Here is a 25,308-nt window from a genome sequence, read left to right on the forward strand (position 1 = left end):
ATTCTCTAGTTGGAAAATCTAAAGAAGAAAATACACTGTCTTCAGTCTGCAAAATGTTTAATGTTTATAATACATTCTCACAACATCGAATGTTAAAATACTGTCTTTAAAGCATCTGACATACCCACAACAACAAATGATGTATAACTTGCCCTCAAGAAAGTCAAGTCCCACATATATAATATACAAAGATAAAATATTAGAAGAAAAATAACGTTTCTAACATAAAGATACAATATCTGTTAACATTTCTAAGTTTCTTAGTATGTCATGTCTTCATGCCTTTGCCTTTTCTGAATTAAAAAAATACTAATATCTTTAAAGAGTTTGAAGTCTTCAAGGAAGTCATTCCAGAGGAACAAACTCCTATTGTTAAAAGAAGAAAAACACGATCACCAAGAGGTACAAGTTGGAAGAAAGTCAGCTTTTTAATCTCATGTTTGCGGTTGTACTTAACACATGTAAAAATACTAATATCTTTTAAGCCACAGTGGCTATGGAGGAAATCATTTCAGAGATGGATCCTCCAAGTAGAAGCTGTATGCATGGCCCAGTGAGTCATTCAAGAGAAAATAGAGGGAAAAAATACCTTTAACTTACACACATGGAAGATGGTTGAGTCAGTGTATTTTTATGAAGACTCCAGAGAAAATGTATATACACTTATTATGACCAAAACATGTCTTAAAGAAAATATTTAATTCAGTGTGAAGTTGATCTGTAATGTAATCTCTACAAGATTAGACCACCTGATAGCCTCCCAGAATGTCCTCCAACCAAAGCAAAAATAATTCCAGTTCAAGCTGGAACTCTCCCCTCAGTGTTCATTTGCACCTCTCATAGTCTTTTATTTTTTCAAGCATCATACATTTTTTTTTTAATTTTGAATATCTTTAGACAAGTCAAAACATGAAAAAGCTTGAAAACTTCCAGAATAATAATTTAATTATAACACAGTATTCTGTAATTTAAAGAATATCTGAATATTTTGATTTTTTTCTCAGTCTGGAATCTTTTCGTTGTTCTCCTCTCTCCTAAACTTGAAAAACACTCACCTTTTTAAAATGCCTAAAATGTGAATGCAAAAAGAAGCCAATCTACATTTTTTGAAATGGGTATAATTTTGTTTTTCTCAAAGTAATAGTTAGAGGTATAGCATTAATTATAATAATTAATGTTTCCACTTTCCATGATCTAATTTTCTATGCATCTACCATTCCAAGAAATAAAATTACTAATACTGATAGTGCCTGAGGTGACCAAAAAAATAGCTGCTCATAACCAAATATTCACACTGCTACAAAAGAATCCAATTCTGGGGGCAGGGAGTGCAAGAAGGTTCCCATCTAGAATGTTCTGTATGTGCCATTATGACGGAAACTCTTTACTGCTCTTCATAACGCCAAAGTGCAATGCATTCGTGTCTTTCAAGTGCCTGAACCACCTAGAGAAGTTGTCCCTGTAAAGGAAACACCCATGGCTGCTCCCCTTGAAATTGAAACACCTCCCACTAAAGATATCATTCATCCTGTCATTCCTTCCTTCATTTATTTAATAGCATTTAATAGTGCTTAGTATGTACAGGGTGCTAGGGAACTAGAGAATAATAAACAAAGACAAATAATATTTGGTTCCTGTCCTCAATATTTTATACCTCCTCAGATTCTTTAAAGGAATCACCTTTGTACCCACTAAATGTCACTTTAGTTCAGCTCATATAATTAATGTCTCCACTGATCCTTTTAACCTCTAACCATAATACTAATATCTTCAAAGCACCAGAAGCTATGAAGGAAGTTGTTCCTGAAATGAAAATATTTGAGGATGTTCCTGAAGAGCCAGAAATTCCACCTATGAAAAGTACGTTACCTCTGAACAAATGTGGAAGAAGAACTTATCAGTCCTTTGTTCTTAAAACTGTGTTTTTTCCTAATATTCTTCATAAATTCTAAATATAAACATACTAATATCTTTAAAGTGTCTGAGATTCTACAAGAAGTTTCCTCTAAAAAATATATATTTGTGGCTGTTTCTGCCAAAACAGAAAACCCTTCTGTGGAAAGTATTCATTCAACAAATGTTTTATAATGTGAGTGTAGAGTGTCGTGAGAGCTCTGTGAGGTTCTGGAGAATGGGGAGCACATCTTCTCAAGGATCCACTAACCCCTTAAAAGACTTAGCCTATTGGTAGAGCAAAGAGAAGATGGAGGGAAGAGAAGAAAATATAATTATATTTGCTAACTTATTGTGGCTACTGTTTTCATTAATCATTTTAACTCTTAAATGTGAACTACTAATATCTTTCAAGTGCCCAAAGCTCCTCAAGAACTTGTTTCTGCAAAGACAGTTCCTTCCAAAAAAAGAGAACCCCCATCAGTTAAAGGTACAAGTTACCATGCTCTCAGGCTCAAGAACTAGTTCTTGTAGTTTTGAAAATATTTTTGCTATTCCTAGTGATCTGCATAACACTAAACATGAAACTACAAATTTCTTAAAGTGCCTGAAGCTCCCCAAGAAATTGTCCCTGAAAAGAAAATGCTTGTGGTTCCTCTCAGAAAGCCTGAAGTCCTTCCTGATGAAGGTACATTTTGCCCGAAGTTTAGAGGGGTGGGAAAATGTCTTGTCTTTTATAAATGTGTTTCCTGATTGTGTTGATTCTTGTAACTTCTAAATGTAAAATTCTTAATATCTTCAAAGTGCCAGAGGCTCTCAAAGAAGTTGTCCGGGAAAAGAAAGTGCATCCTTCCCAAAGGGCTGAAGTTGTACCTGTCAAAGGTACATTCTTATCTGTCCCTTTACGGTGGGATAGTGGGTAGGGTGATAGAAAGGACCACCTTTCCAGCCTTGAAAATTATTTTGATGTGTACATATGAAACATGTCTGTTTTGACTCTTGTGACTCAAGTGTAAATGTATTAACATCTTCAAACTGCCTGAAGATCCCAAAGAAATGGCCGCCAAAAAGAAAGTACCAGAAGTTCCTCCTCTAAAGTTTGAAACATCACCTATTACGGGAACTTTTTACCCCTGATCTCAGGCTCTGGGGGAAAAATAGCTCTTTTGTTCTTGAAAATGTCTGTGTATCTATCTAGTCATGTCTGTATTTTCTGAGTGTAAAAATACTAATATCTTTCAAGTACGCGAAGCTCCCGAAGAGATTATCCCTGAAAAGGAAGTGTTGATGGTGCCTCCTAAAAAGCCGGAAGTCCCACCTGTTAAAGGTATTTGTCACTGACTTTAGGCTTCAGAAGATCTAATTCTTCTGCTCTTGAAAATAGTTTGTTCTAGTGGTCTTCATAATGCCTAAATGTAATTTCACTAATATCTTTTAAGTGCCAGAAGCTCCCAAAGAGGTTATCCCCGAAGAGAAAGTGCCCTTGGCTCCTCCTAAAAAGCCTGAAGTCCCACCCACTAAAGGTAGTTGCCAGTGACCTTAGGCTTCAGATCTCATTAATTTTCTCTTGAAGATATTTTTTCTAGTGGTCTTCATAACTTCTAAATGTAATTTCACTAATATCTTTTAAGTGCCAGAGGCTCCCAAAGAGGTTGTTCCTGAAAAGAAAATGCCAGTGGTGCCTCCTAAAAAGCCTGAAGCCCCACCTGTTAAAGGTATTTGTCACTGGCTTTAGGTTTCAGAAGATCTATCTCTTCTGCTCTGGAAAATACTTTTCTAGTGGTCTTTAAAATGCCTAAATGTGATTTCACTAATATCTTTTAAGTGCCTGAGGCTCCTAAAAAAATTGTTCCTGAAAAGAAGGTGCCAGCGGCTCCTCCTAAAAAGCCTGAAGTCCCACCCGCAAAAGGTAGTCCCCTTCATGTTGCTGTGTTTGATACTTTTCGTTTGTCTTTACTTTGTCTAATAATGAAAAAACTAATATCTTTAAAGTCCCAGAGGTGCCAAAGGCAGCTGTCCCAGAAAAGAAGGTTCCTGAAGCTATTCCTCCCAAACTGGAAAGTCCTCCCCCTGAAGGTAATGCCAAAACTATACAAACTGTAGGAGAAAAATAACTGTTATTTTAACTAGGAAATTATATGTTAAAAATCCTACTACATAAAGAAGATATAATTCTAAAGAAAGCAAATGTCAGCCGCTATCCAAAATATTTTGGTGTATGCTTATACGCAACAGGCATCCATTGTTTTCACCTTTTCTAAACACAAATTACAAATATCTTTGAAGTGCCTGAAGTGCTGCCACCGAAGGAAGCCGTCCCAGAAAAGAAAGTACCAGTGGCTCCTCCCAAAAGGCCAGAAGCTCCACCTCCTAAAGGTAGGTGTCCTGACACATTGTCAGTCGGGGGGCCTGGAGAAAGAGTGTATAGAAGTGTCTGCCAGTCTCACAAATTGTATTTGCTTGGGTAAATGTGGAGTTGATATTCCCCCTTTATAGTTGCTAACTAAAAGATACTAATATCTTCAAAGTTCCTGATGCTCCTAAAGAAGTTGTACTTGAAAAGAAAGTATCTGTGGCTGTGCCCCCAAAACCGAAAGCCCCACCTGCAAAAGGTATTCATTCCCACTCCTCTGTTAAGAAAAACATATTGTCTGTACCCCTCACAATCATTGTAATACATGCCTTCACCATTTATAAATTTTAAAATACTAATATCTTTCAAGTTCCTGAAGCTGCTCAAGAAGTTGTCCCAGAAAAGAAAATTCCCAAGGCACCGATCAAAAAACCAGAAGCTTCCCCAGTTACAGGTACATGTCAGCTCAACCTTATCCTGCAGAAGAAATCTCTCTTCCATTCTTGAAAACAATTGAGATCATTGCTCTTCATTAACCTAAGTATAAAACTACTAATATCTTTCAAGTGCCAGAAGTTCCCCAAGAAGCCGCAGAAAAAGAAATTCCCATGGCTCCACCCAAAAAACCAGAAGCTCCAATTGTTCCAGGTACACGTTAGCCCTGACTTCACTCTGCAGAAGAGAGATCTTTTCTAATACTGTAAACAATTTTAGCCCATTTCTCTTCATTAAGTTAAGTTTAAAACTACTAATATCTTTCAAGTGCCTGAAGCTCAAGAAGTTGTCCCAGAAAGGAAAGTTCCCAAGGCTCTGCCCAAAAAACCAGAAGCCACACCTGCCACAGGTATTTCTCACCCCAGTCCTTTTTCTGCAAAAGAAATATCTGTTTTGATCTTAGAAATACTTTAGCTCATTTTTCTCATTAACCTAAGTGAAAAACTACTAATATCTTTTAAGTGCCTGAAGTTCCACAAGAAATTGTCCCAGAAAAGAAAGCACTGATACCTCCTAAAAAGCCAGAATTTCCACCTGTTACAGGTACTTGTCATTTGACCATAAGCTTCAGGAGATCCAATTCCTCTGCTGTATAAGATATTTTTCTAGTAGTCTTCATAGCTCTACATGTAACTTTACTAATATCTTTCAAGTGCCAGAGGCTCCCAAAGAAGTTGTCCCTGAAAAGAAAGTGCCAGTGCCTCCTCCTAAAAAGCCTGAAACCCCACCTGTTAAAGGTATTTGTCCCTGACTTTAGGCTTCAGAAGATCTAATTTTTTTGCTGTTGAAGATATTTTTTTCTAGTGGTCTTCATAACCCCTAAAGGTAATTTCACTAATATCTTTTAAGTGCCAGAGGCTCCCAAAGAAGTTGTCCCTGAAAAGAAAGTGCCAGTGCCTCCTCCTAAAAAGCCTGAAGTACCACCTATTAAAGGTATTTGTCACTGACTTTAAGCTTCAGAAGATCTCTCTCTTCTACTCTTGAAAATATCCTTCTGATGGTCGTCACAATGCCTAAATGTAATTTCACTAATATCTTCTAAGTGCCAGAGGCTCCCAAAGAAGTTGTCCCTGAAAAGAAAGTGCCAGCGGCTCCTCCTAAAAAGCCTGAAGCCCCACCTGTTAAAGGTATTTGTCACTGGCTTTAGGCTTCAGAAGATCTATTTCTTCTGCTCTGGAAAATATTTTTCTAGTGGTCTTCATAATGCCTAAATGTGATTTCACTAATATCTTTTAAGTGCCTGAGGCTCCTAAAGAAATTGTTCCTGAAAAGAAGGTGCCAGCGGCTCCTCCTAAAAAGCCTGAAGTCCCACCCGCAAAAGGTAGTCCCCTTCATGTTGCTGTGTTTGATACTTTTCGTTTGTCTTTACTTTGTCTAATAATGAAAAAACTAATATCTTTAAAGTCCCAGAGGTGCCAAAGGCAGCTGTCCCAGAAAAGAAGGTTCCTGAAGCTATTCCTCCCAAACCGGAAAGTCCTCCCCCTGAAGGTAATCATGAAACTATTTAAATTAGTGTTTTTAGAAACATAAACCCCTTCGTGTTGTAAAAATGTTTTTTTTTGCACAAACTATTTCATGTCTTTTAGTCAATTCTGGTATTAAAATGAGCTCATATCTTTAAAGTGTTCGAGGAGCCTGAGGAAGCTGCCCCAGAAGAGCCTCCTGCTCCTGCTGAAGTTGCGGAAGAGCCAGAGCTGGCCAAGCCTCCACAAGGTACTTAGCAAGAAACTGCTGGGACACCTCAGCCACTCTTTCCCCTTCCTGCCCTGATAATTCTGGGCACTCTGAGCTTTTGTCTTGTTTCTCAACCTTCACTCTTTCTAAAACATACCTTGCGATTCTTTAGTGACCGTGCCACCTAAGAAACCTGTCCCAGAAAAGAAAGCACCTGCTGTCGTTGCCAAAAAACCTGAACCACCACCAGTGAAAGGTATTTCTCACTGACAGTGAAATTGTCTTTCAAGTGTCATATTCCACTGTTCTGCTTCATGATTTTCATATGTCATTGAAACCATGAGCTTCAAAAACTACTAATATCTTTTATAGTACCCGAGGTGCCCAAGGAGGTTGTTCCTGAAAAGAAGGTGCCTCCAGTGGTTCCCAAAAAACCAGAAGCCCCACCAGCTAAAGGTACATGTAGCTGTTCATGGTTTGATGGAGGTGGATGCAGCCCCCAGCTTCTAAAATGGTTTTGTTCTGTGTAAATGTGATGAATGTTTACTGGTGATTGTTTCTAATGTCAAAATACTAATACCTTTGAAGTGCCTGAAGTTCCAAAAGAAGTTGTTCCAGAAAAGAAAGTAGCTGTTCCCAAAAAGCCAGAAGTCCCACCAGCAAAAGGTACACATCACTAATGAGATTCTGCAGAAAAGCACCTACCTACCCTTGTCTAAAAAGTCACCTATTATCAAACCCTTTATTTGATAATCCTCTTAAATTCACAACTACAAATTGTCATTCTGAATTTTTAGGGTGTAAATGTTTTTTAATAACAACATTGACTTTTTAAAAGTGACATATTTACTTATTACAAGCACTGGAAAAGTTTAATGTCATTTTTTAAAATTCTTGATAGGCCATATTTTCCTCCCCACTCTAAGAAGATCAAAAGACAGATCACTGACCTTATTGTGAAATTTGTTCTTGGGATCTGTCCCTGGGTTATTTGAGCAAAATGTGAAGTAAATGTGATATAAATTTAATATACTTCTCAACTACTCATAAGAAAGACTAATTAATATCTTTAAAGTGCCAGAAGTGCCAAAGAAACCTGTCTTGGAAGAGAAACCAGCTGTTCCTGTTCCAGAAAGAGCGGAGTCACCTCCCGCAGAAGGTACATGTGAGACCGGTCATTAATGACCTTGCCACTTGTGACTATTTCTAATTTAAGCTTTGTTCTTCTTCTTTCCTAACTCATTATTTCTTGGTCATTTTCTAACCTTTAATTATTTGTCTTAATTCATCATTCTAAATTAGCTCCAATCTCAAATCTATTTTGGATTATTGGTCCACAGTATCCACATAAGTCATAGTAAGCTGTATTAAACAAAGCTTCTCTAGTGTACACAGAAAGTAAGACAGGAGAACTAATAATTATAAATGACATTAAACACTAAAAGGGCTTTGCAAGCATTCAAATCAATAGACAAAGAAGTCAGTGCAAATGAGATAGATTTTATCTTAGCAAAAATAAGAGAAGGTATTAATTGAAACAAAGAAAGAAATCAAGATTACTATTTATTGTGTTTAGTGTTTGTCCATCATAGAATATTGTTCCATACATTGAAATAAAATTAATATCTTTAAAGTATATGAAGAACCTGAGGAAATTACTCCTGAAGAGGAAGAGCCCATTCCTGTTGCAGAAGAGGAGGAACCAAAGGCCCCACCTCCAGCAGGTACAAGGCAGAATCCACTGTGTGAGAAAATACAGTCATTTCATTTTTGTGTCTACATATCTTCTTTTAAGGCAAAGTATCAGTCTTGTATCTCATTGTCTGGAATTTGAATACATTAACCAGAAAAAAAGTGATTTCTGCACATAAAACTTTGGTCCCACAGAATTTTACAATGTGCATACCAAGAAATATGTGTGGTTTTAAATTCATTCATAAGCATTAAACTTTTCATTGTAATTAACTGACTCTAAAAGAAATTCCTGTTATTCAAGTGCCAGAAGAGCCCAAAAAAGTCATCCCAGAGAAGAAAGTTCCTGTCATCAAAAAACCAGAAGCGCCGCCTCCTAAAGGTACTCATGTTACAATGAATACTTCATTTTTGTGGTGTCTACAATTTTACACTCTTTTCTTATTGTGTGCTGTGTTGTATTATATGTTTGCTAATGCTTATCTATATGTTATGGTGTTGAATAAACTTGTATGTATATCTTACACCTTGCAACTTTATATTATTAAATGCTACTAATATCTTTAAAGAACCTGAGCTGCCAAAGAAAGTTGTCCCAGTGAAGAAGGTCCCAACTGTGAAGAAGCCAGAAACACCAGCAGGTAAAAGTATTCGCATCATCACTGGCATCATAAAAAAGAAAGTACTCTGATATCTTAAGGTGGAATCCAGTAAGTTGTCCTCATTGTTATTGCATAACTAAGGGCAAAGTTTCCTTATTTTGTTTTCATTAATTTTAATGCTGCTTCAATAAATACAGGTTTTTTATTCTTAATATTTTTAAATGTTTTAAAATACTGTTTTTAAAACAAAACTAATATCTTCAAAGTGCCTGAGGTGCCCAAGAAACTTGTTCCAGTAAAGAAGGAGCCTGTGCCTGTTACCAAAAAACCAGAAGTTCTTCCAGAAAAAGGTACCTACCATGAAGAAAAAGTTGATTTCTCTAGCTGCTATTTAAGCATTTTAATAATAGTTCTTAGAGCAAAACATAATGAGTGTGAATTTATATAAAAACCACATTTCACAGAAAAAAAGGAAAACAGTGAAGGTAAAGAAAAAATGAAACAGACAAGCAGGAGTGAAAAAATGAATGGGATTCAGTTGTGCTGTGATATATCACATGGTTACAACTAGTAAAAAAGAACCTTCTTTCATTCAATGTGTAGAACAGCTCAATTCAACATATTTTATTGAATGTTGACCATTAACAAGACACCATGTTAGAAAAATTAAGGCCTGCTCCTGTCTTCAAATAACTTAAATCAGGTAAGAGGATAGAAAAATAACATGACTCTAATACAGACAGGAAGTGATTACATGTAGCAAGTGAATACAAAGGGCTGCAGAAACACAGGGCAAGAAAAGAATACTTTCAGGCAGAGGCATCATGAGAGGCTGTGTGGAAGAATTGAGTTTAAATTTTGATAAACTTTTACATGTAGAAATTGAGGAAATGAGGCTGGATGTGGTGGTTCACACCTGTAATCGCAGCACTTTGGGAGGCCGACATGGGTGGATCATTTGAGTTCAGGAGTTCAAGAGCAACCTGGCCAACATGGTGAAACACGGTCTCTACTAAAAATACAAAAATTAGCTGGGCATGGTGATGCATGCCTGTAATCCCAGCCGCTTGGGAAGCTTAGGCAGGAGAATCGCTTGAATTTGGGAGACAGAGGTTGCAGTGAGCCGAGAACATACCACTGCACTCCAGCCTGGGTGACAGAATGAGCCTCTGTAGAAAGAGGAATGAAGGAAGGAAGGAAGGGAGGGAGGGAGGGGAAAGAAAGAAAGGAGGAGAGAGGGAGGGAGGGAGGAAGGAAGGAAGAAAAAAAAGAAAGAAATTGAGGAAATGATATTCAGGTAAACTTACATAATTTGAGTATGTGTTGGTTGTGTAGTGTCTTGAAAGATAATACCAGATATAAAGATGGGGTCATATTTTGAAGTATTTCAAACGCCAGTAAAAGGCTTGTACTTTTTCTATAGGCAATAGGAAGCTTCAAAGGTTTTGAAGCAGGCATACATATTAATAGGATTTGGCCTTTAGAAAGATAACTGGCAGCAATTTTAGCTACTAAATAGTAAAGAGCCATTGCAATTATTTAAGGTCATTAAGAATTGGACAAGATCCGTGGTGGTAGAAATGAAGGGGATTGGGTTTGAAAGAGGTGGAGACTGAGTGACCTCTGATCATTATCAAAACCATTAGGGAAATTGAGGAGCCCATGATCATTGTAAGGTTTAAAGCTAGATGGCCAACAAAATGGTTCATTGGGTCTCTGAACTAATGTTAGAAGAAGATGGTAGATGTATTTTTCACCTTTAAAGCATGAAAGTCGGGAGTGTGCATCAGGAGCTTAAGAAAGAGATCAGATCTCTTTCTTAAGATGTAGATCTTAAAGTCATCCACATGGAAGTAAGAGTTGAGTGTGCAGGAACAATTACTCACAAAAAGTAGAGCAAAATTTTGTAAGTGTCAAAGTTACACCAGTGGGAAAAGATCTTCATTTAAAGGTACACAGAAGACTAGAAGCAAATGACAAAGGCTGAGAAAATTCATATATAAACTTAGGGTGTCCAAAAGGGTGCTATGCCTCAGAAGCCATTTTCCCCATGAAGTCTTCTAAGATGAAGCTCTGACCCCTGCATTCTTTGCCTGCTCTTTAGACTCTTGCATGTCTTCTAAATTCTTAATAGTAAACAAAGTAGTAAGTAAACAAATCATATCTTTAAAGTACCCAAAGTGCCCAAGAAAATCATCCCGGAAAAGGAAGTGCCTCTACCTATCCCTGCAGAGCCAGAAGCTCCACCTGCTGAAGGTACACGGATTCTCCATAAATCTTGGAAAGATGACAATTGTTTTCATCCTCTTGCTTTGATTGTAGATGAGTCTTATGCATTTGTCTGTCTGTCTTATGTATTGAAGTTACTGATATTTGAGGGTCATCTGAATAATATGTTATAGAGTGTTACTTAATGTAACTAGCTTGATAGAATAGCAGTTGTAGTATTCTATTCTAAATATAATCTAAAATAAAACACTTGTGTTTTTTAAAGTGGAAGAGACTCCTGAGGAAATAATATATGAAGAAAAAGCATCTATAACCATTGGTAGAAAAGAGACTCCCCCTGTTGAAGGTATACATACATATATATAAATTTTTTTAATCTCTTGAAGATTCCTGTTAGAATCACAAAAGCATTTACAGGACAATATTCTTTCTTGAAATTATATACAAAAGCAGTCTAGCATGTTTGACTGCTTTACTTTTTAAATAGTTACACTTCTTTTGAGTTAGAATCTTTAATTTGGTTACTCTTGTTGGTACTTATAAATTCCAAAAGGTACAGTTTACTGAAGCAAAATGGAATAATTGCCTTGTATCCTCAAATGATAACATGGTATCAAATTTTAAAAGTCATCTCATTTGCCATCAATATACATTGAATAACCTAATTAATAGGCAGTTCAAGTATAATAAAATGGAAATCTTTTTCTATACGTAAAGTTGTATGAATTGTATATTTTTATTTTGTGACTAATCTTTGCATCAATGTGAAATTTGTATGTCTTTTGGAAGAACTTTGCATTACAATCTTATGTTCTTTGTCAACATTCTTTAAAGAACGTGAAATTGAAAAGTACATTAAACCTGAAGAGCCTGAACCTGAACCACAGCCTGAAGAAATACCAGTAAAAGGTATTAAATCTGGCGGACTTAAATCTTCTTTATCATATTCTTTCTCTTGAAGTGTATATGGTTTATGTTGTTGTGCATATGTAGTAGGTCTGGCCCCATCGGTATGTAAAGTATTCTTTGTTAAACGTGAACCTCATTCTTAGGTTTCCATGTAACTTGTACTATTTATCTCATGTCAATTGTGACTTGTCTGGAGGCTTTGTTTGTTGTTGTTATTGGTGCCTTTGCTTTGTTTCTCATCATCTGTGTAAAGTGTTGATATTTTTATGTTCTATGTTTTATGTTGATATTATGTACCTTAAAAGGCAAACTTTGTACTTCATTTATATATATATATGATATATATATATAAATTGCTATTGAATATACTACATATCCACATGCTAACATATACATATACTAATACCTCTAAAATACTCTTTTAAGAACCTGAACCTGAAAAGAAGGTTATTGAGAAACCAAAACTCAAACCAAGACCCCCAGCTCCTCCACCTGCTCCACCTAAGGAAGATGTCAAGGAGAAATTATTCCAACTTAAAGGTAAAAAATGCCACTTCCAAAGTTTTATTAGCCTGCTTCAAACTTCTATCCAGCCATCTGAAATGATGCTTGCCAGAAATGTATGACTTTTAGAAGTGTGTCCTTCCAGACATGATTGTACTGTGAGATTGCATAGAGCTGTGTCTTCTGCTGCCCCATGGTTCCTGGGTTGCTTGTCATGCCATGCCTGCTGCTGCAAATGTCAGAAAGTACATTGATAGCATCATCCAGGATATCTGAATGCAGGAGCTGTCCAATTAACTTTCTTTTTTGGAATGGGGAGAAAAAGTTTTCTGATTTCAAATCCTGATTGCTATGCATATCGTTGAGGTCTTATGCATAAGGAATGTATCAGAAATCTTTGCAAGATATTTTTAATATTGCAGTAACAAATTTACATAAAAGCCAAAACTTTGTTCTTAAAGAATTGCATGTGCTTTTAAATATATTACAAGTAATATAGTTTTGATTTCCAATAGCTGATATGCACCTATATATCATGAAAGGAAAGCATATGAATGACTTGTCACTGTTCCCCCATCTTTTTTTTTTTTGTAACTTAATAAAACTGTTCTGTGTTGTTCTCAGGGGAGCTGGAAAGAGTGGCTATGAAGACAACTTCTCTTACTCCTTCTTATATTTTGATTTTTCTATGAGTTGACACAATGTTACTTAACTTTTTAGATATCAACTTCTTTAAAAGCTGAAATAAACTGGCAGAAACATATTATTCTTATTTTAATAAAAAGTTGTCTTGTGATGTCATGTGATTCCGCAATCTAAAATTATCTAGATATAATCTTAGATATGCACTTTCCCCATACAGACCTATGCATCTACAAAGCCAGAGTCTTCCCGACATTGCTGGAAGACACTGCTGCTGGTGATTCTTGCCCTCTACAACACTCCTGGCCAGTAGGGGGACTTTCTTGCATCTCTTGAAAGGCTACCCATCTGTTGATTGACACTCCATGAGAACGCACAGATAAATACATTTCCCTTAACGTAAAATGTATACTCAAAGGAAAATTTCTTCCTCTTGTGAATAACAAAAATTGTCTTCTTTCTCTGCCAGTCTCTAATTAACTACTGAACTTTGGAGTAAAACTACAGTCTGTTTTCATAGTTCGAATGCTGCTTGTACATACTTTGGAGGCTGTTCTTGGCTGTTGTTAATGCTTTCTGGTTATAAGCAAAGCTTGGTTTTGATTCTTGAAGTAGAAAGTTAATCACTTGCTTCAGATTAAATATACAAATAATAAAAGTAAGATTATATTCTTTAAAGCTGTTTCAAAGAAGAAAGTTCCTGAAAAACCTGAGGTTCCAGAAAAAGTGGAGCTTACACCTCTGAAAGGTATTTCACAGGCTGAAAAATGCATTCTTATGTAGTAGTCCTTCTCCTGACTTCTCACTCTTTCTGCCTCCATTGAATGTTCTCTCTCTCTTTTTCACTGATCAGAGAGTAGTCCCATTCATTTCTTATGTTTCTGTGGCTTTTACGGTCCTGGCTCATGAGCGTGGCTTCCTTTGTTTCCCATCCATTTCATACATTGTATGGACATGGTCTATCTTTGTCTCATCTACATGTCTTCTTGCATTTTCCTAAACTTAAAAATATCAAATTTTACTGGTTAGCCAAAATTGATATCAAGAGACATAAGAGGTTAAAATGCTGAGAGCCAGTAGTAAAATGTTTTGACATTTCACCTGACACAAGCATTTTAGCCAGTGTTACAGGCACTGAAAATAAGTCCTATCCTCCTTTAATATTATTATGGTTATTTGCAGGGATTTCCTTAGGACTTTCATGTCACTTTCTTCTCACTGACTCTAAGGCATTCTCTGAAGTGTACAGAACTCACATTTCAAAAAAAGTCATTATTAGTGTAGGTAATTTTTCAAAATGTATTTTTCTAAAAACAGTATTTTTCCTAATAAGTTCGCATCTAAGATTAGACCCTAAAGAAAAATAAATGAATCTTAAGAGTCTAGAAAGCATCTATCAAAACTAAACTTAATTTTTCTAGTGGGTAGCGGTGTTCTGTTCAAGTAATCAACACATTCAGACCTAGAAATTAAGACTGTTTCTGGTAACTCTGAAATTTTGGGAAACAAAATCACCCATATGAATATACATTTCCTAATTCATAAAGAGGAGATTACAAAATAATGTTATCATGGATATTGATCATAAACATTAAAATAGCACATAATCACATATAATGACTTTAAAATTAATAGATACAATGGTATGTTCTCCAACACCAAGATTTTTAAAATAAAATAATAATACAAAAATGCCCAGATATATTTTTACTATGTCCATTACATCAGTAAAGCAAATCTATATTATGCCTCCCCACTTTACATTAATTAGAAGCATGCTCTTCTTTCTGGGTTTGAGCAATAAAAATAGTTATTAGGAAGACCGGTATTCTAAAATAGTATTGAAGGCCAGCACAACTTATCCTGGATAAAATATGTAATGTTTAACTGTAACATTTTTACTTAAAATATTTGACATTAGAAAAAAATGATTATTCAAAATGAAATACATATTTGCCTATTGTACATATAAATTTTTGAAATAAGAGTTAAGCAAAGTTATCTTTATCATATGAAAAACTAATGAATTACAGACATGTTTAAAGTACTAAATGGAAAGTTGTATAGAAATACCTAAAAAATTAAGATTTCTGATAGTGAGCAAATAGTTACATGCTACAAATAAATAAGGTTTTAAATTAGATTTTAATTGACATTAGTAGAGAGGAAAATGGTTTAATAATCACCACGTGTTCCTTTCTTTCCCCATTCAAATCTATGAGGGCTATAATAGCAAAAGAGGCTGCTTTATAAAATAGCGTCATCCACCATGCTCAGTAATCACTATAGACACAAAAGAAAATTAATTTTCGATTCCTTGTGTCCCTTAATTTGAATAAATTTAAGAACATTTTCTTATTAATGAAAAGTGAGCTTCCAACACCAGCTTTGAAATTTTGTATTTCTATAATTTTAAATATTTTATCCAGTATTATTTCAAAAAAGAAATCTTAAGAAAGGATATTCTTTTTCTGTTCAGAAAATGAGATATGGCCCTTCCCCAGCATTAAAGCCACAAACCGGAACCCTTGGCCACCTTCTCCCCTCAGTGGAGAAGACTGAATGATGGCACTAATACTTGCCAGTATAATTTTAATGTATTTAGTAGTTGGGGAGATAATGATGTAGATTTGGACAATCTACAATTGCAGTTTGGGACAAAGATGCTGTCAAAAACCCTGTAATTTGATAAAAGATTCATAAAGTCAGTATAGAACAACATCCTCTATACTCATTTAAAATGAATACATTTGCCTGCAGGTAATGAAGTTGAATTTCATTACAAGGCTGTATAGACATATGCAGAGGAGATAACTCAAAATATATCATTTAAACTTAAATTCTGTGGTATTTATATGCAGCAAAAATTGTTACTTAATGCACTACAGTTATCTAGTTTTAGGAAAGACATTTTTCTTGTTGAAATTCTATTTTTATATGAATTCACTTCAAAATTTGAAATCATATTCTTTTAAGTGCCTGGAGGTGAAAAGAAAGTTCGCAAATTACTTCCTGAACGTAAACCTGAACCAAAGGAAGAAGTTGTTCTGAAAAGCGGTATAGTATTTTTCAACTGTTCTGTCAGCATTAAGTATACTTTAAAAAATGAACTGGAAAGCTTACAAATGTTTCTGTCTCTTGGTTTTCTTTGAATTGGTTCCCTATATATCAAAATTTGTAGTTTCACTGAAAATTAAGAAAAACATCATTTCTAGATTTTTTTAAAAAAAGACGAAATTTTGTGAGCATTCACAGTATTTTGAAATTTAAAATGTTAACAGATGTAACTAAGTTGATAATATTCTAAACTAACAACAACCATGACTGCCATTTTCATAATCAAACTGTGTAGTAAAATACACCAAACCTATTAAATACCTTACATAAAACTAGTTGAGCTTAAATTCAATATTCAGTTTTAAAGTGTGACACAGGATCACCACAACTAATAAATAACATTTTTCAAAAAACTAAACATATCTTTCTGATTAAGAAAATATTAAAGAATGAGAAGCAAGATAGTCAAATGAAAAATTAAGTTCTAACATGTCTTCACTTAGAATTACTGATTCCTAGGCTGCATTTCCTTAGATATCTCTGCTTAAGTAAACTTTCTACTTATTTGTATACTCATTAAATCATTAACATTGAATTATTATTAAAATTTGTTGCTATTCAAATTATTCATTTTGTGTTGGAGCTGTTTCTGCCACACAGACTTGTCTCTGAATAGACCCTTTATCTAGATAGAAACGAAGTAACTTTGAGTGCTATTATACTTAACATGACAACCTTTGATTTAAAAAAAAAAAAAAAAACTTTAGTGTAAATGTTTACTTTCCAGAGTGTTGGGTAGCATGCTTTTTTTTCATTTTCCTTGCTTTGTACATTATTTGCATTTGTCAAGCTTATTCAACATCTTCATTAGTTTGTCTTGGTTTACATATAAACCTTTTTTTGTCTTTAAAGTTCTAAGAAAAAGACCTGAAGAAGAAGAACCTAAAGTAGAACCTAAAAAACTAGAAAAAGTTAAAAAACCTGCAGGTAGGAATCTCAGTGACTACTTGTAAGATTATCTTTTAACAAAATGGACATTTAACAAAAGGTTTATCATGTAAACATAAATGAAGTTAGATGTAAACATGGCTTCACTATTTCATCTGTGATGTAGTCTCTGTTTTCCATTGTCTGCTTTCTGTTTAAATATTTTTGCAGTGATTCCCAAATCTATTCATGTATTTCCCTGTACTTCATTCTTATTATTACTTTGCAACCTAAGTTCTTCCAGTAGAAATGACTGAAATAATCAAGTGACTATTCATGGGAGGGTGTCAGCAAAGATTTCATAACTCTGGGGGCTTTTAAATGAACTGGTTTTTATCATTAGCCTATTCTCAAAGGATATAATTATTGGGAACTATTATAGAAGTGATTTAGAAGGAGAGAGCTATGGGGAGTGGAAGACAAGTGGATGGCATAAAAGGAAGAAAAATAAATGGAAGCAGAGTCAAGAAAATAAAATAGAAATTAACTGATAAACTATAAGGTTCTTTAAAAAGCCATCAATAGAGCTTTTGAAAAATAAATTGTTTGATATTTCAGATGAGTTGCTTCCTAAATATTCAAATATTAACATTCAAAAATAATCTTATTATCTTAAAGTACCAGAACCACCACCTGCAAAACCCGTTGAAGAGGCTGAAGTACCTACAGTTACAAAAAGGGAAAGGAAGATTCCTGAACCAACAAAAGGTATAAATCCTGCTGGCATTCTTAGTTGCCTCTAAAAATGCAAATATGTATCATTTAAAATATCATTACACTGACATCAAGATTTGAACAAAGGACCTTAATCTGTTCATCACATATGTCTTAATTTTCTTTACCATCTCACTCTCCTGTGCAATTGGATAATGATTACCCAGTTGCTAAATAAGTTACCAGAAAAAAAAATGTGGTTTTGGGCAATTAGATTAATAACAACATTAAAACCAAGAATTTGCTTTACTATATTTTCCACATATTTTGTTTAAAGTGAAAACTAATCAAATACTTGATTTGATAATTATATGTATATAAATTCTAATATCTTCCAGTTAATATGTCAGCTTAATTTTGGTTTTGACTTCATGAAAAACTTCAAAAATCCTGTAATAATTTGTCCTCTACTTTGAATTATTTCAGTGCCTGAAATCAAGCCACCAATACCTCTCCCTGCACCTGAAGCTAAACCAAAGCCTGAAGCAGGTGAGCAAGCTTATCCTCAATGTCAACAGCATAGTCCTTCTTGATTCACACACATAACATGTACTTAATAGAAGATAGTAGGTGAAAGTCAGTATGTAGCAAATGATTTCTAATGTCTCAATATGCTTACTATACTATTCTCTGAAAAACTAATTATTTGAAGATTTCAAAATTGTATCAGAAAAGTCAAACCACCAAATAAGCTTTTAGGAAGTAACAAATTGATGCATTAATGCAATGGACATCTCTCTACAGAAGTGAAAACAATCAAACCACCTCCTGTGGAACCTGCACCAACCCCCATCGCTGCCCCAGTAACAGTACCAGTGGTTGGAAAGAAAGCAGGTATTTATTCCCGTAGCTTTCTTTTTCCTAGTTTGTTTTGGTGACTTAATAAAAGTATTCACACTTGATTAAAATTCAAGCTCTGTTTATGTTGCAACATAGTTTTCGTTTCAACTGTGGAAGTTTGTGATAAGTTTCTACCTTTTCTTCATCTGATATCTTTTACCCACCTTGTCTCTTGCCCAGTGGATGAATACTGTGCCTTAATTGGAATGTATGTTCCTGGGTTGCACCATTTCTTTCATATGCTTTGAAGATTAATTAATGAATACGTTTAGGGCTGATAAAAACTAGATGACAGGCAGAGACCCTTTAAGGGTATACATATAAGAATCCCATGAAGCTTCAAATTTACCTTATACCCTATTGGAACAATTTCTCTTTTTTAAAAAAGTCTATATATTGGGTTCTGGAAATGGATAGTGTTGATGGTTGTACAACATTGTGAATGCATTTCATGCAACTGAATTGAACACTTAAAAATTGCTAAAATGGTAAATTTTATGTTAGGTGTATTTTATCACAATAAGAAAGAAAAAGAAAAGAGACTGCATAGTTCAGTCTTTCAATCTGTATAAGGATTTAGATCAATAATAGTTTTCTTAAATGTTCTAATTTAATGGTATAGATATCTCAAGTCCAAACTTAAAGCACCTATTAATTGTATATGAACTATTTAGTATAGTTCCTCATTTAAGTGATAATATGATATATAGTTGATCAAAACTGGTTTGATGTGTAATTGGTAGTCATTAATAAACACACATCCTGACTATTTGACCTTTGGCTTACTACCTGGGTGATGAGATCATTCATATCCCAAACCTCAGCATCATTAAATATATCCATGTAACAAAACTGCACATGCATCCCATGAATTAAAAATAAAAAATGAAATTTTTTTTACAAAGAAAAAAATAACCAAAACAAAGTAAATTTAAAGAATTGGGGAATGCATATATTGATAAATTTTGTAAGATATGAAGAATCTAAGATATTCAGTGTAATACCTTGACAGTTTTTTCCTATGGAAAAATGATCATCTCCACTGATAAGACACAAAATAAAAAATTCAGGATGAATTTTTAAAAAAACTGTTTGTTATATTCCACAATGAGATGTGCTAGCACCTGGGAATAGCATTTAGAAATATCCGTAATAGTTTGACAGAGAAATTTTTTAATCTAATTTCTGAAACTTATAATAAAAATTAGCTTACATCTTTAATAAATCAATAAATAAAACTATTCAGAAAAATTATATTTTTAAATTATTAATTCAATAATTAATTATATATTACATAGTCATTTTATATTTATATTTTTATATAAATTATTTAGACTTTTTAATTTAAAATTATCTCAAAATATTTGGTGTGTATCACATTTAATGATGTGAAAAAATATACTATGTTCTTTTGTCTGTAGTTTAATTTTTAATATTTATGTTATATTTTGTCACTGATGTTTATGATTTGGGCATTATTCTTTTAAACTTTTATAATTTCAATGTAGTACTTTTATTATTCAGAAAAAGGTGATGAACTGCTATTGGCTAATTAAGTATGTATGAAAATAAAGCTATTCTCAGTTATCCTGGGGGCTGAAGTTAGAGAACTCGCTCCACAGTTTATACTGTCCCTATGTAATAATTGAATCAAAATCTAAATGTCAGAACTCTATTGCTTCTGCCTTACTTCATTGTCTAATTAAGGGAAATCTTCAAAGAAACTCATATATGTGCGGTACATAGACTCTTTTTCCTTAGTCTTCCCTGGATTTGTTTGTCTGCCCAATTTAGATATGAAAAGAACTTGTTTTTGGTAACTTCTTTGGTAACTTCTTGGTCATTTCCCTTTCTCCTTTTTCTGACACTGATTTCTTGTTGACAAAACCTTATTTCCTTGGTTCACATAATCAGTACATATATAAACATAAAATATTTTGCATAGCTAGGCAAAAGCAAAACTTTTCCTCACAAGGCAACAGTAAGCCTTCCAAAAATGAGAGCGAATAAGGCACTTGCTGAAAGAATTTTTAAATCCTAAATATGTTGGCAATTTAGCTTGATTTCTTCAATCTCAGAATATACCTTCCTTGAAATATTAATCTCAATAGAAGTCATATGAATGAAACCAATTTCTCTTTATGCATTAATATTTATAATGGAACATGACTCACCTTCCATGGTTTACTATTAAACATGAAATAAGTCTGAAAATTGCCTAAATGCTGAGTTTTATTTTTATTTCAGAAGCCAAACCTAAGGAAGAGGCTGCCAAGCCAAAAGGTCCCATCAAAGGTGAGATTCGTTTTTCTAGTTCTTGCATTGTAACCTTCCACTCTGAATTTCCAAAATCCATATTCAAGGGAAAAGAATTTTCAAAATTTCTAACAATTTTTATTATTTCTAATTGATTCTACTAAACTAGTATGTTTTCTGATATTTCAAATAATACTCTTTTAATATTATGCAAGTAGATATATGTATATAATCAACTATATTTTAGCATAACAAATCCTATAGGTTCTTAGCTTCATTTTTCATATGCATGATATTTATACATGGCAGATAAAGAATAATTAGACATTAATCTGGCTATTTTATACTTCAGATTAAAACTTGAGAAAAGGAGCATTTATTATTCATGGATTCCTTATACCATCTCATTTTCCTGTCTGAAAAAAGGCAATATAAATTCAATTGACCTTTCAATTACCTGGTCTTTAATTTTCTGTTCTTGTTTTCTAATTGCTTTATGGCTGGTTTTATCCAGCAGGTAGCCAAGTATGCATATTCTGACTCCTATGGAGATGCCAAATCAACTTTTTAATTTTACTTTGATTTAGGTGTAGCCAAAAAGACTCCTTCACCAATAGAAGCCGAAAGGAGAAAGTTAAGGCCAGGAAGTGGTGGGGAGAAACCTCCAGATGAAGCCCCATTCACCTACCAGTTAAAGGCTGTGCCATTGAAGTTTGTGAAAGAAATCAAAGATATCGTCTTGACTGAATCAGAGTTTGTTGGCTCTTCAGCAATCTTTGAATGTTTGGTCTCCCCCTCCACTGCAATTACGACCTGGATGAAGGACGGTAGCAATATCCGTGAGAGCCCCAAGCACAGGTTTATCGCAGATGGTAAAGACAGAAAGCTACACATCATTGATGTTCAACTTTCTGATGCTGGTGAATACACCTGTGTTTTACGTTTGGGAAACAAAGAAAAGACCTCCACGGCTAAACTTGTTGTAGAAGGTAATTTCCAGTCTTCTGAACATAATCTATATTAAACTTGAATGTAACAAACCTTAGTAGTAACTTGCATTGTAGTTTTACAAAACCTCTTATTTCCAAGTTTTATTTCACTGAAAATATTGTATGTATTGAAATATATACTGAAATTCTCCACAGAACTTCCTGTGCGTTTTGTAAAAACACTGGAAGAGGAAGTCACAGTGGTCAAAGGACAGCCATTGTACTTGAGCTGCGAGTTAAACAAAGAGCGTGATGTGGTCTGGAGGAAGGATGGCAAGATTGTGGTGGAGAAACCTGGCCGAATTGTGCCAGGTGTCATTGGCTTGATGAGGGCCCTGACTATCAATGATGCAGATGACACAGATGCTGGAACATACACAGTTACTGTGGAAAACGCCAACAACCTGGAGTGTTCATCTTGCGTAAAAGTAGTAGGTTAGTAATTTTCTGGGAGATTTTGTTCTGCTTATTATCACATTAAGAAAATGGAAGAAAGCACTTCATTTCCCAGTATCACAATATCAGAAATCTTGTACCTAAGAGGGGAATATCAATATATCCTATAATGTATTAATTATGCCCAATTTTGTGGGGTTTTTTTCTATTTCTGAAATTTACTAAGGAAGCTATGTATAATACTTGTTCAGATCTTAATCATTTTTTCTTACCTTATTTTCATATAGAAGTCATTAGAGATTGGCTGGTGAAACCTATACGAGACCAGCATGTGAAACCCAAGGGGACAGCTATTTTTGCCTGTGATATAGCAAAAGATACTCCAAACATTAAGTGGTTCAAAGGGTATGATGAAATCCCTCCAGAACCAACTGATAAGACTGAAATACTGAGAGATGGAAATCATCTATACCTCAAAATTAAGAATGCTATGCCAGAAGATATTGATGAATATGCAGTGGAAATTGAAGGGAAAAGATACCCTGCAAAGCTGACACTTGGAGGTATGAAAATCTTACCTTTTATTCTCAAAGATAAGTTTTGTGTATGTGTAAGGCCAAATAACACACCAAAAGCATTGTCTAAAGGATTATCTAAAGCATTATGTTACTTCATCCCTGACCAATACAGAGCGTGAAGTTGAACTGCTTAAACCAATAGAGGACGTTACCATTTATGAGAAAGAAAGTGCAAGCTTCGATGCAGAAATCTCAGAGGCAGACATTCCTGGACAATGGAAACTGAAAGGAGAACTTCTAAGACCCTCACCTGTGAGTAATTTCACATTTTCAGTTGTTAGTCATACAAAATAACCACAGCCTATATTCAGGATCTACATCCTAGATTCAGATTGGAGTTAATAATAATGAAGTCTTCTAAAGCCTCCAAGGAGGAAAGACATTTTATGTATTATTTGTGTACAACTTGAACAACTTCTGTAAAATGTTATGACAGGGAATTCTCTCCTTACTTTTATTAGTAATTTTTAAGACTCTATAGAGATCGTATTTGAAACATTTCTCCTATAGGGAATTTCTCTCTTTCAAATGGTTACTTAAACTATTGTTTTTCAGACTTGTGAAATCAAAGCAGATGGCGGAAAACGCTTCTTAACTTTGCACAAAGTCAAACTGGACCAAGCTGGCGAAGTCCTCTACCAGGCCCTTAATGCATTTACAACTGCCATTTTGACAGTAAAAGGTATGGAGCTTTTAGAATTCAGGGAGTGGGCTCAACTTCATTTCACATCCCTGTGCATTCTGAAAAGTCTCATTCTTAATGTCTGATTTTCAGAAATCGAACTTGACTTTGCTGTGCCCCTGAAGGATGTCACTGTTCCAGAAAGGCGACAGGCTCGATTTGAATGTGTCCTCACCCGAGAGGCAAATGTTATATGGTCCAAAGGACCTGATATAATCAAGTCATCTGACAAATTCGATATCATTGCTGATGGAAAGAAACATATTCTTGTTATTAATGATTCTCAATTTGATGATGAAGGTGTCTATACTGCTGAGGTAGAGGGCAAGAAGACCTCAGCTCGGTTATTTGTCACAGGTAAGAGAGCTAATGAGATCTGTGACATCCCATAAAGGCACACAAACCTATGACTTTAAAGATAGTATGCCAAATTCTAAAGCTATAATAATCGGCATCGCTAATTAACTTTCAAAGTGTTACCAAAACAACCCCCTTAATTTGTTTTTTAGTGGAGCTCTATTTGGAAAGATGAATAAATAAATGCCATGTGAAACGGGTCCCTTTTACTTAGGCAGATGAGAACAGAATCTTTCTGAAGATGAATTGTGTTTCTGAGCACATTATCTATGCTTGCATTTCAGGTATAAGATTGAAATTCATATCACCTCTTGAAGATCAAACAGTAAAAGAAGGTGAAACAGCAACTTTTGTATGTGAACTTTCTCATGAAAAAATGCATGTAGTCTGGTTCAAAAATGATGTCAAACTCCACACAAGCAGAACAGTACTCATCTCTTCCGAGGGCAAGACTCACAAATTGCAAATGAAAGAAGTGACACTGGACGATATATCTCAGATAAAAGCTCAAGTCAAGGACCTGAGCTCCACAGCACAGCTGAAGGTGTTAGGTAAATGTAACCAACTATAACCAGATAGCCAGTTTCTGAATCATCGAAGTGGAGAGTAATAAAATATTTTACAACCTTTTACTCTTTTTTTTTTTTGAGACAGAGTCTCACTCTGTCACCAGGCTGGAGTGCAATAGCGTGATCACAGCTCACTGCAACCTCCGCCTCCTGGGTTCAAGCGATTCAATTCCTGCCTCAGTCGCCCAAGTAGCTGGGACTATAGGCATGAGCCACCATGCCCAACTAATTTTTGTATTTTTAGTAGAGATGGGGTTTCACTATGTTGGACAGGATGGTCTCAATCTCTTGACCTCGTGATCCGCCCAGCTCGACCTCCCAACCTTTTACTCTTTAATAAACTTTAGTTTTCACATTCTTCTTATTTTATGCTAAATATCTTTTGCAGAGGCCGATCCCTACTTCACTGTGAAATTACATGACAAAACTGGAGTGGAGAAGGATGAGATTATTTTGAAGTGTGAAGTGAGCAAAGATGTACCAGTGAAATGGTTAAAAGATGGTGAAGAGATTATCCCTTCACCCAAATATTCTGTCAAGGCAGATGGCCTGCGCCGCATCTTAAAAATCAAAAAGGCGGAACTTAAAGATAAAGGCGAATATGTGTGTGACTGTGGCACAGACCAGACCAAGGCAAATGTTACTGTTGAGGGTGAGTTGCTCAACAATGTAAAATTCTGAGTATCTGAACCAGCAGTTTATTAGTTTGGTCATGCTAACAAAACTGTATCATTTCAGCTCGACTAATAAAAGTGGAAAAGCCTCTGTATGGAGTAGAGGTGTTTGTTGGCGAAACAGCCCGCTTTGAAATTGAACTTTCTGAACCTGATGTTCATGGCCAGTGGAAGCTGAAGGGAGAGCCTTTGACTGCTTCTCCTGTAAGTCAAGAT

General features: G+C 34.9%; 1 protein-coding gene across 2 annotated transcripts in view; it reads left to right on the plus strand.

Moving 5' to 3' along the window:
* TTN (titin) overlaps window positions 1-25,308 on the plus strand; it is a 270,706-nt gene that overhangs the window by 139,792 nt on the left and 105,606 nt on the right. The window contains exons 160-202 of one of the 2 annotated variants that reach the window (XM_064373293.1): window positions 1,777-1,860; window positions 2,498-2,581; window positions 2,698-2,775; window positions 3,137-3,220; window positions 3,333-3,416; window positions 3,525-3,608; window positions 3,719-3,802; window positions 3,886-3,969; window positions 4,180-4,269; window positions 5,395-5,478; window positions 5,591-5,674; window positions 5,785-5,868; window positions 5,979-6,062; window positions 6,146-6,229; window positions 6,365-6,454; window positions 6,588-6,671; window positions 6,788-6,871; window positions 7,004-7,081; window positions 7,491-7,574; window positions 8,050-8,139; window positions 8,412-8,489; window positions 8,677-8,748; window positions 8,976-9,059; window positions 10,882-10,965; window positions 11,204-11,284; window positions 11,773-11,847; window positions 12,274-12,387; window positions 13,673-13,741; window positions 15,970-16,050; window positions 16,963-17,037; window positions 17,656-17,745; window positions 18,178-18,240; window positions 18,496-18,585; window positions 20,839-20,886; window positions 21,435-21,836; window positions 21,993-22,271; window positions 22,520-22,795; window positions 22,923-23,062; window positions 23,366-23,492; window positions 23,586-23,849; window positions 24,134-24,400; window positions 24,807-25,070; window positions 25,157-25,296. In XM_064373293.1, the coding sequence (XP_064229363.1) occupies window positions 1,777-1,860; window positions 2,498-2,581; window positions 2,698-2,775; window positions 3,137-3,220; window positions 3,333-3,416; window positions 3,525-3,608; window positions 3,719-3,802; window positions 3,886-3,969; window positions 4,180-4,269; window positions 5,395-5,478; window positions 5,591-5,674; window positions 5,785-5,868; window positions 5,979-6,062; window positions 6,146-6,229; window positions 6,365-6,454; window positions 6,588-6,671; window positions 6,788-6,871; window positions 7,004-7,081; window positions 7,491-7,574; window positions 8,050-8,139; window positions 8,412-8,489; window positions 8,677-8,748; window positions 8,976-9,059; window positions 10,882-10,965; window positions 11,204-11,284; window positions 11,773-11,847; window positions 12,274-12,387; window positions 13,673-13,741; window positions 15,970-16,050; window positions 16,963-17,037; window positions 17,656-17,745; window positions 18,178-18,240; window positions 18,496-18,585; window positions 20,839-20,886; window positions 21,435-21,836; window positions 21,993-22,271; window positions 22,520-22,795; window positions 22,923-23,062; window positions 23,366-23,492; window positions 23,586-23,849; window positions 24,134-24,400; window positions 24,807-25,070; window positions 25,157-25,296 (4,949 nt within the window). Of the gene's footprint in view, window positions 1-1,776; window positions 1,861-2,497; window positions 2,582-2,697; window positions 2,776-3,136; window positions 3,221-3,332; window positions 3,417-3,524; window positions 3,609-3,718; window positions 3,803-3,885; window positions 3,970-4,179; window positions 4,270-4,302; window positions 4,895-5,009; window positions 5,091-5,203; window positions 5,285-5,394; window positions 5,479-5,590; window positions 5,675-5,784; window positions 5,869-5,978; window positions 6,063-6,145; window positions 6,230-6,364; window positions 6,455-6,587; window positions 6,672-6,787; window positions 6,872-7,003; window positions 7,082-7,490; window positions 7,575-8,049; window positions 8,140-8,411; window positions 8,490-8,676; window positions 8,749-8,975; window positions 9,060-10,881; window positions 10,966-11,203; window positions 11,285-11,772; window positions 11,848-12,273; window positions 12,388-13,672; window positions 13,742-15,969; window positions 16,051-16,962; window positions 17,038-17,655; window positions 17,746-18,177; window positions 18,241-18,495; window positions 18,586-20,838; window positions 20,887-21,434; window positions 21,837-21,992; window positions 22,272-22,519; window positions 22,796-22,922; window positions 23,063-23,365; window positions 23,493-23,585; window positions 23,850-24,133; window positions 24,401-24,806; window positions 25,071-25,156; window positions 25,297-25,308 lie in introns of those variants that run through there. The other variant, XM_064373294.1, reaches the window with a different exon arrangement.

Source organism: Aotus nancymaae, unplaced genomic scaffold (genome assembly GCF_030222135.1).
Source record: "Aotus nancymaae isolate 86718 unplaced genomic scaffold, 86718_ANA_hifiasm-v0.15.2.pri h1tg000008l, whole genome shotgun sequence".
Classification (NCBI taxonomy): domain Eukaryota; kingdom Metazoa; phylum Chordata; class Mammalia; order Primates; family Aotidae; genus Aotus; species Aotus nancymaae.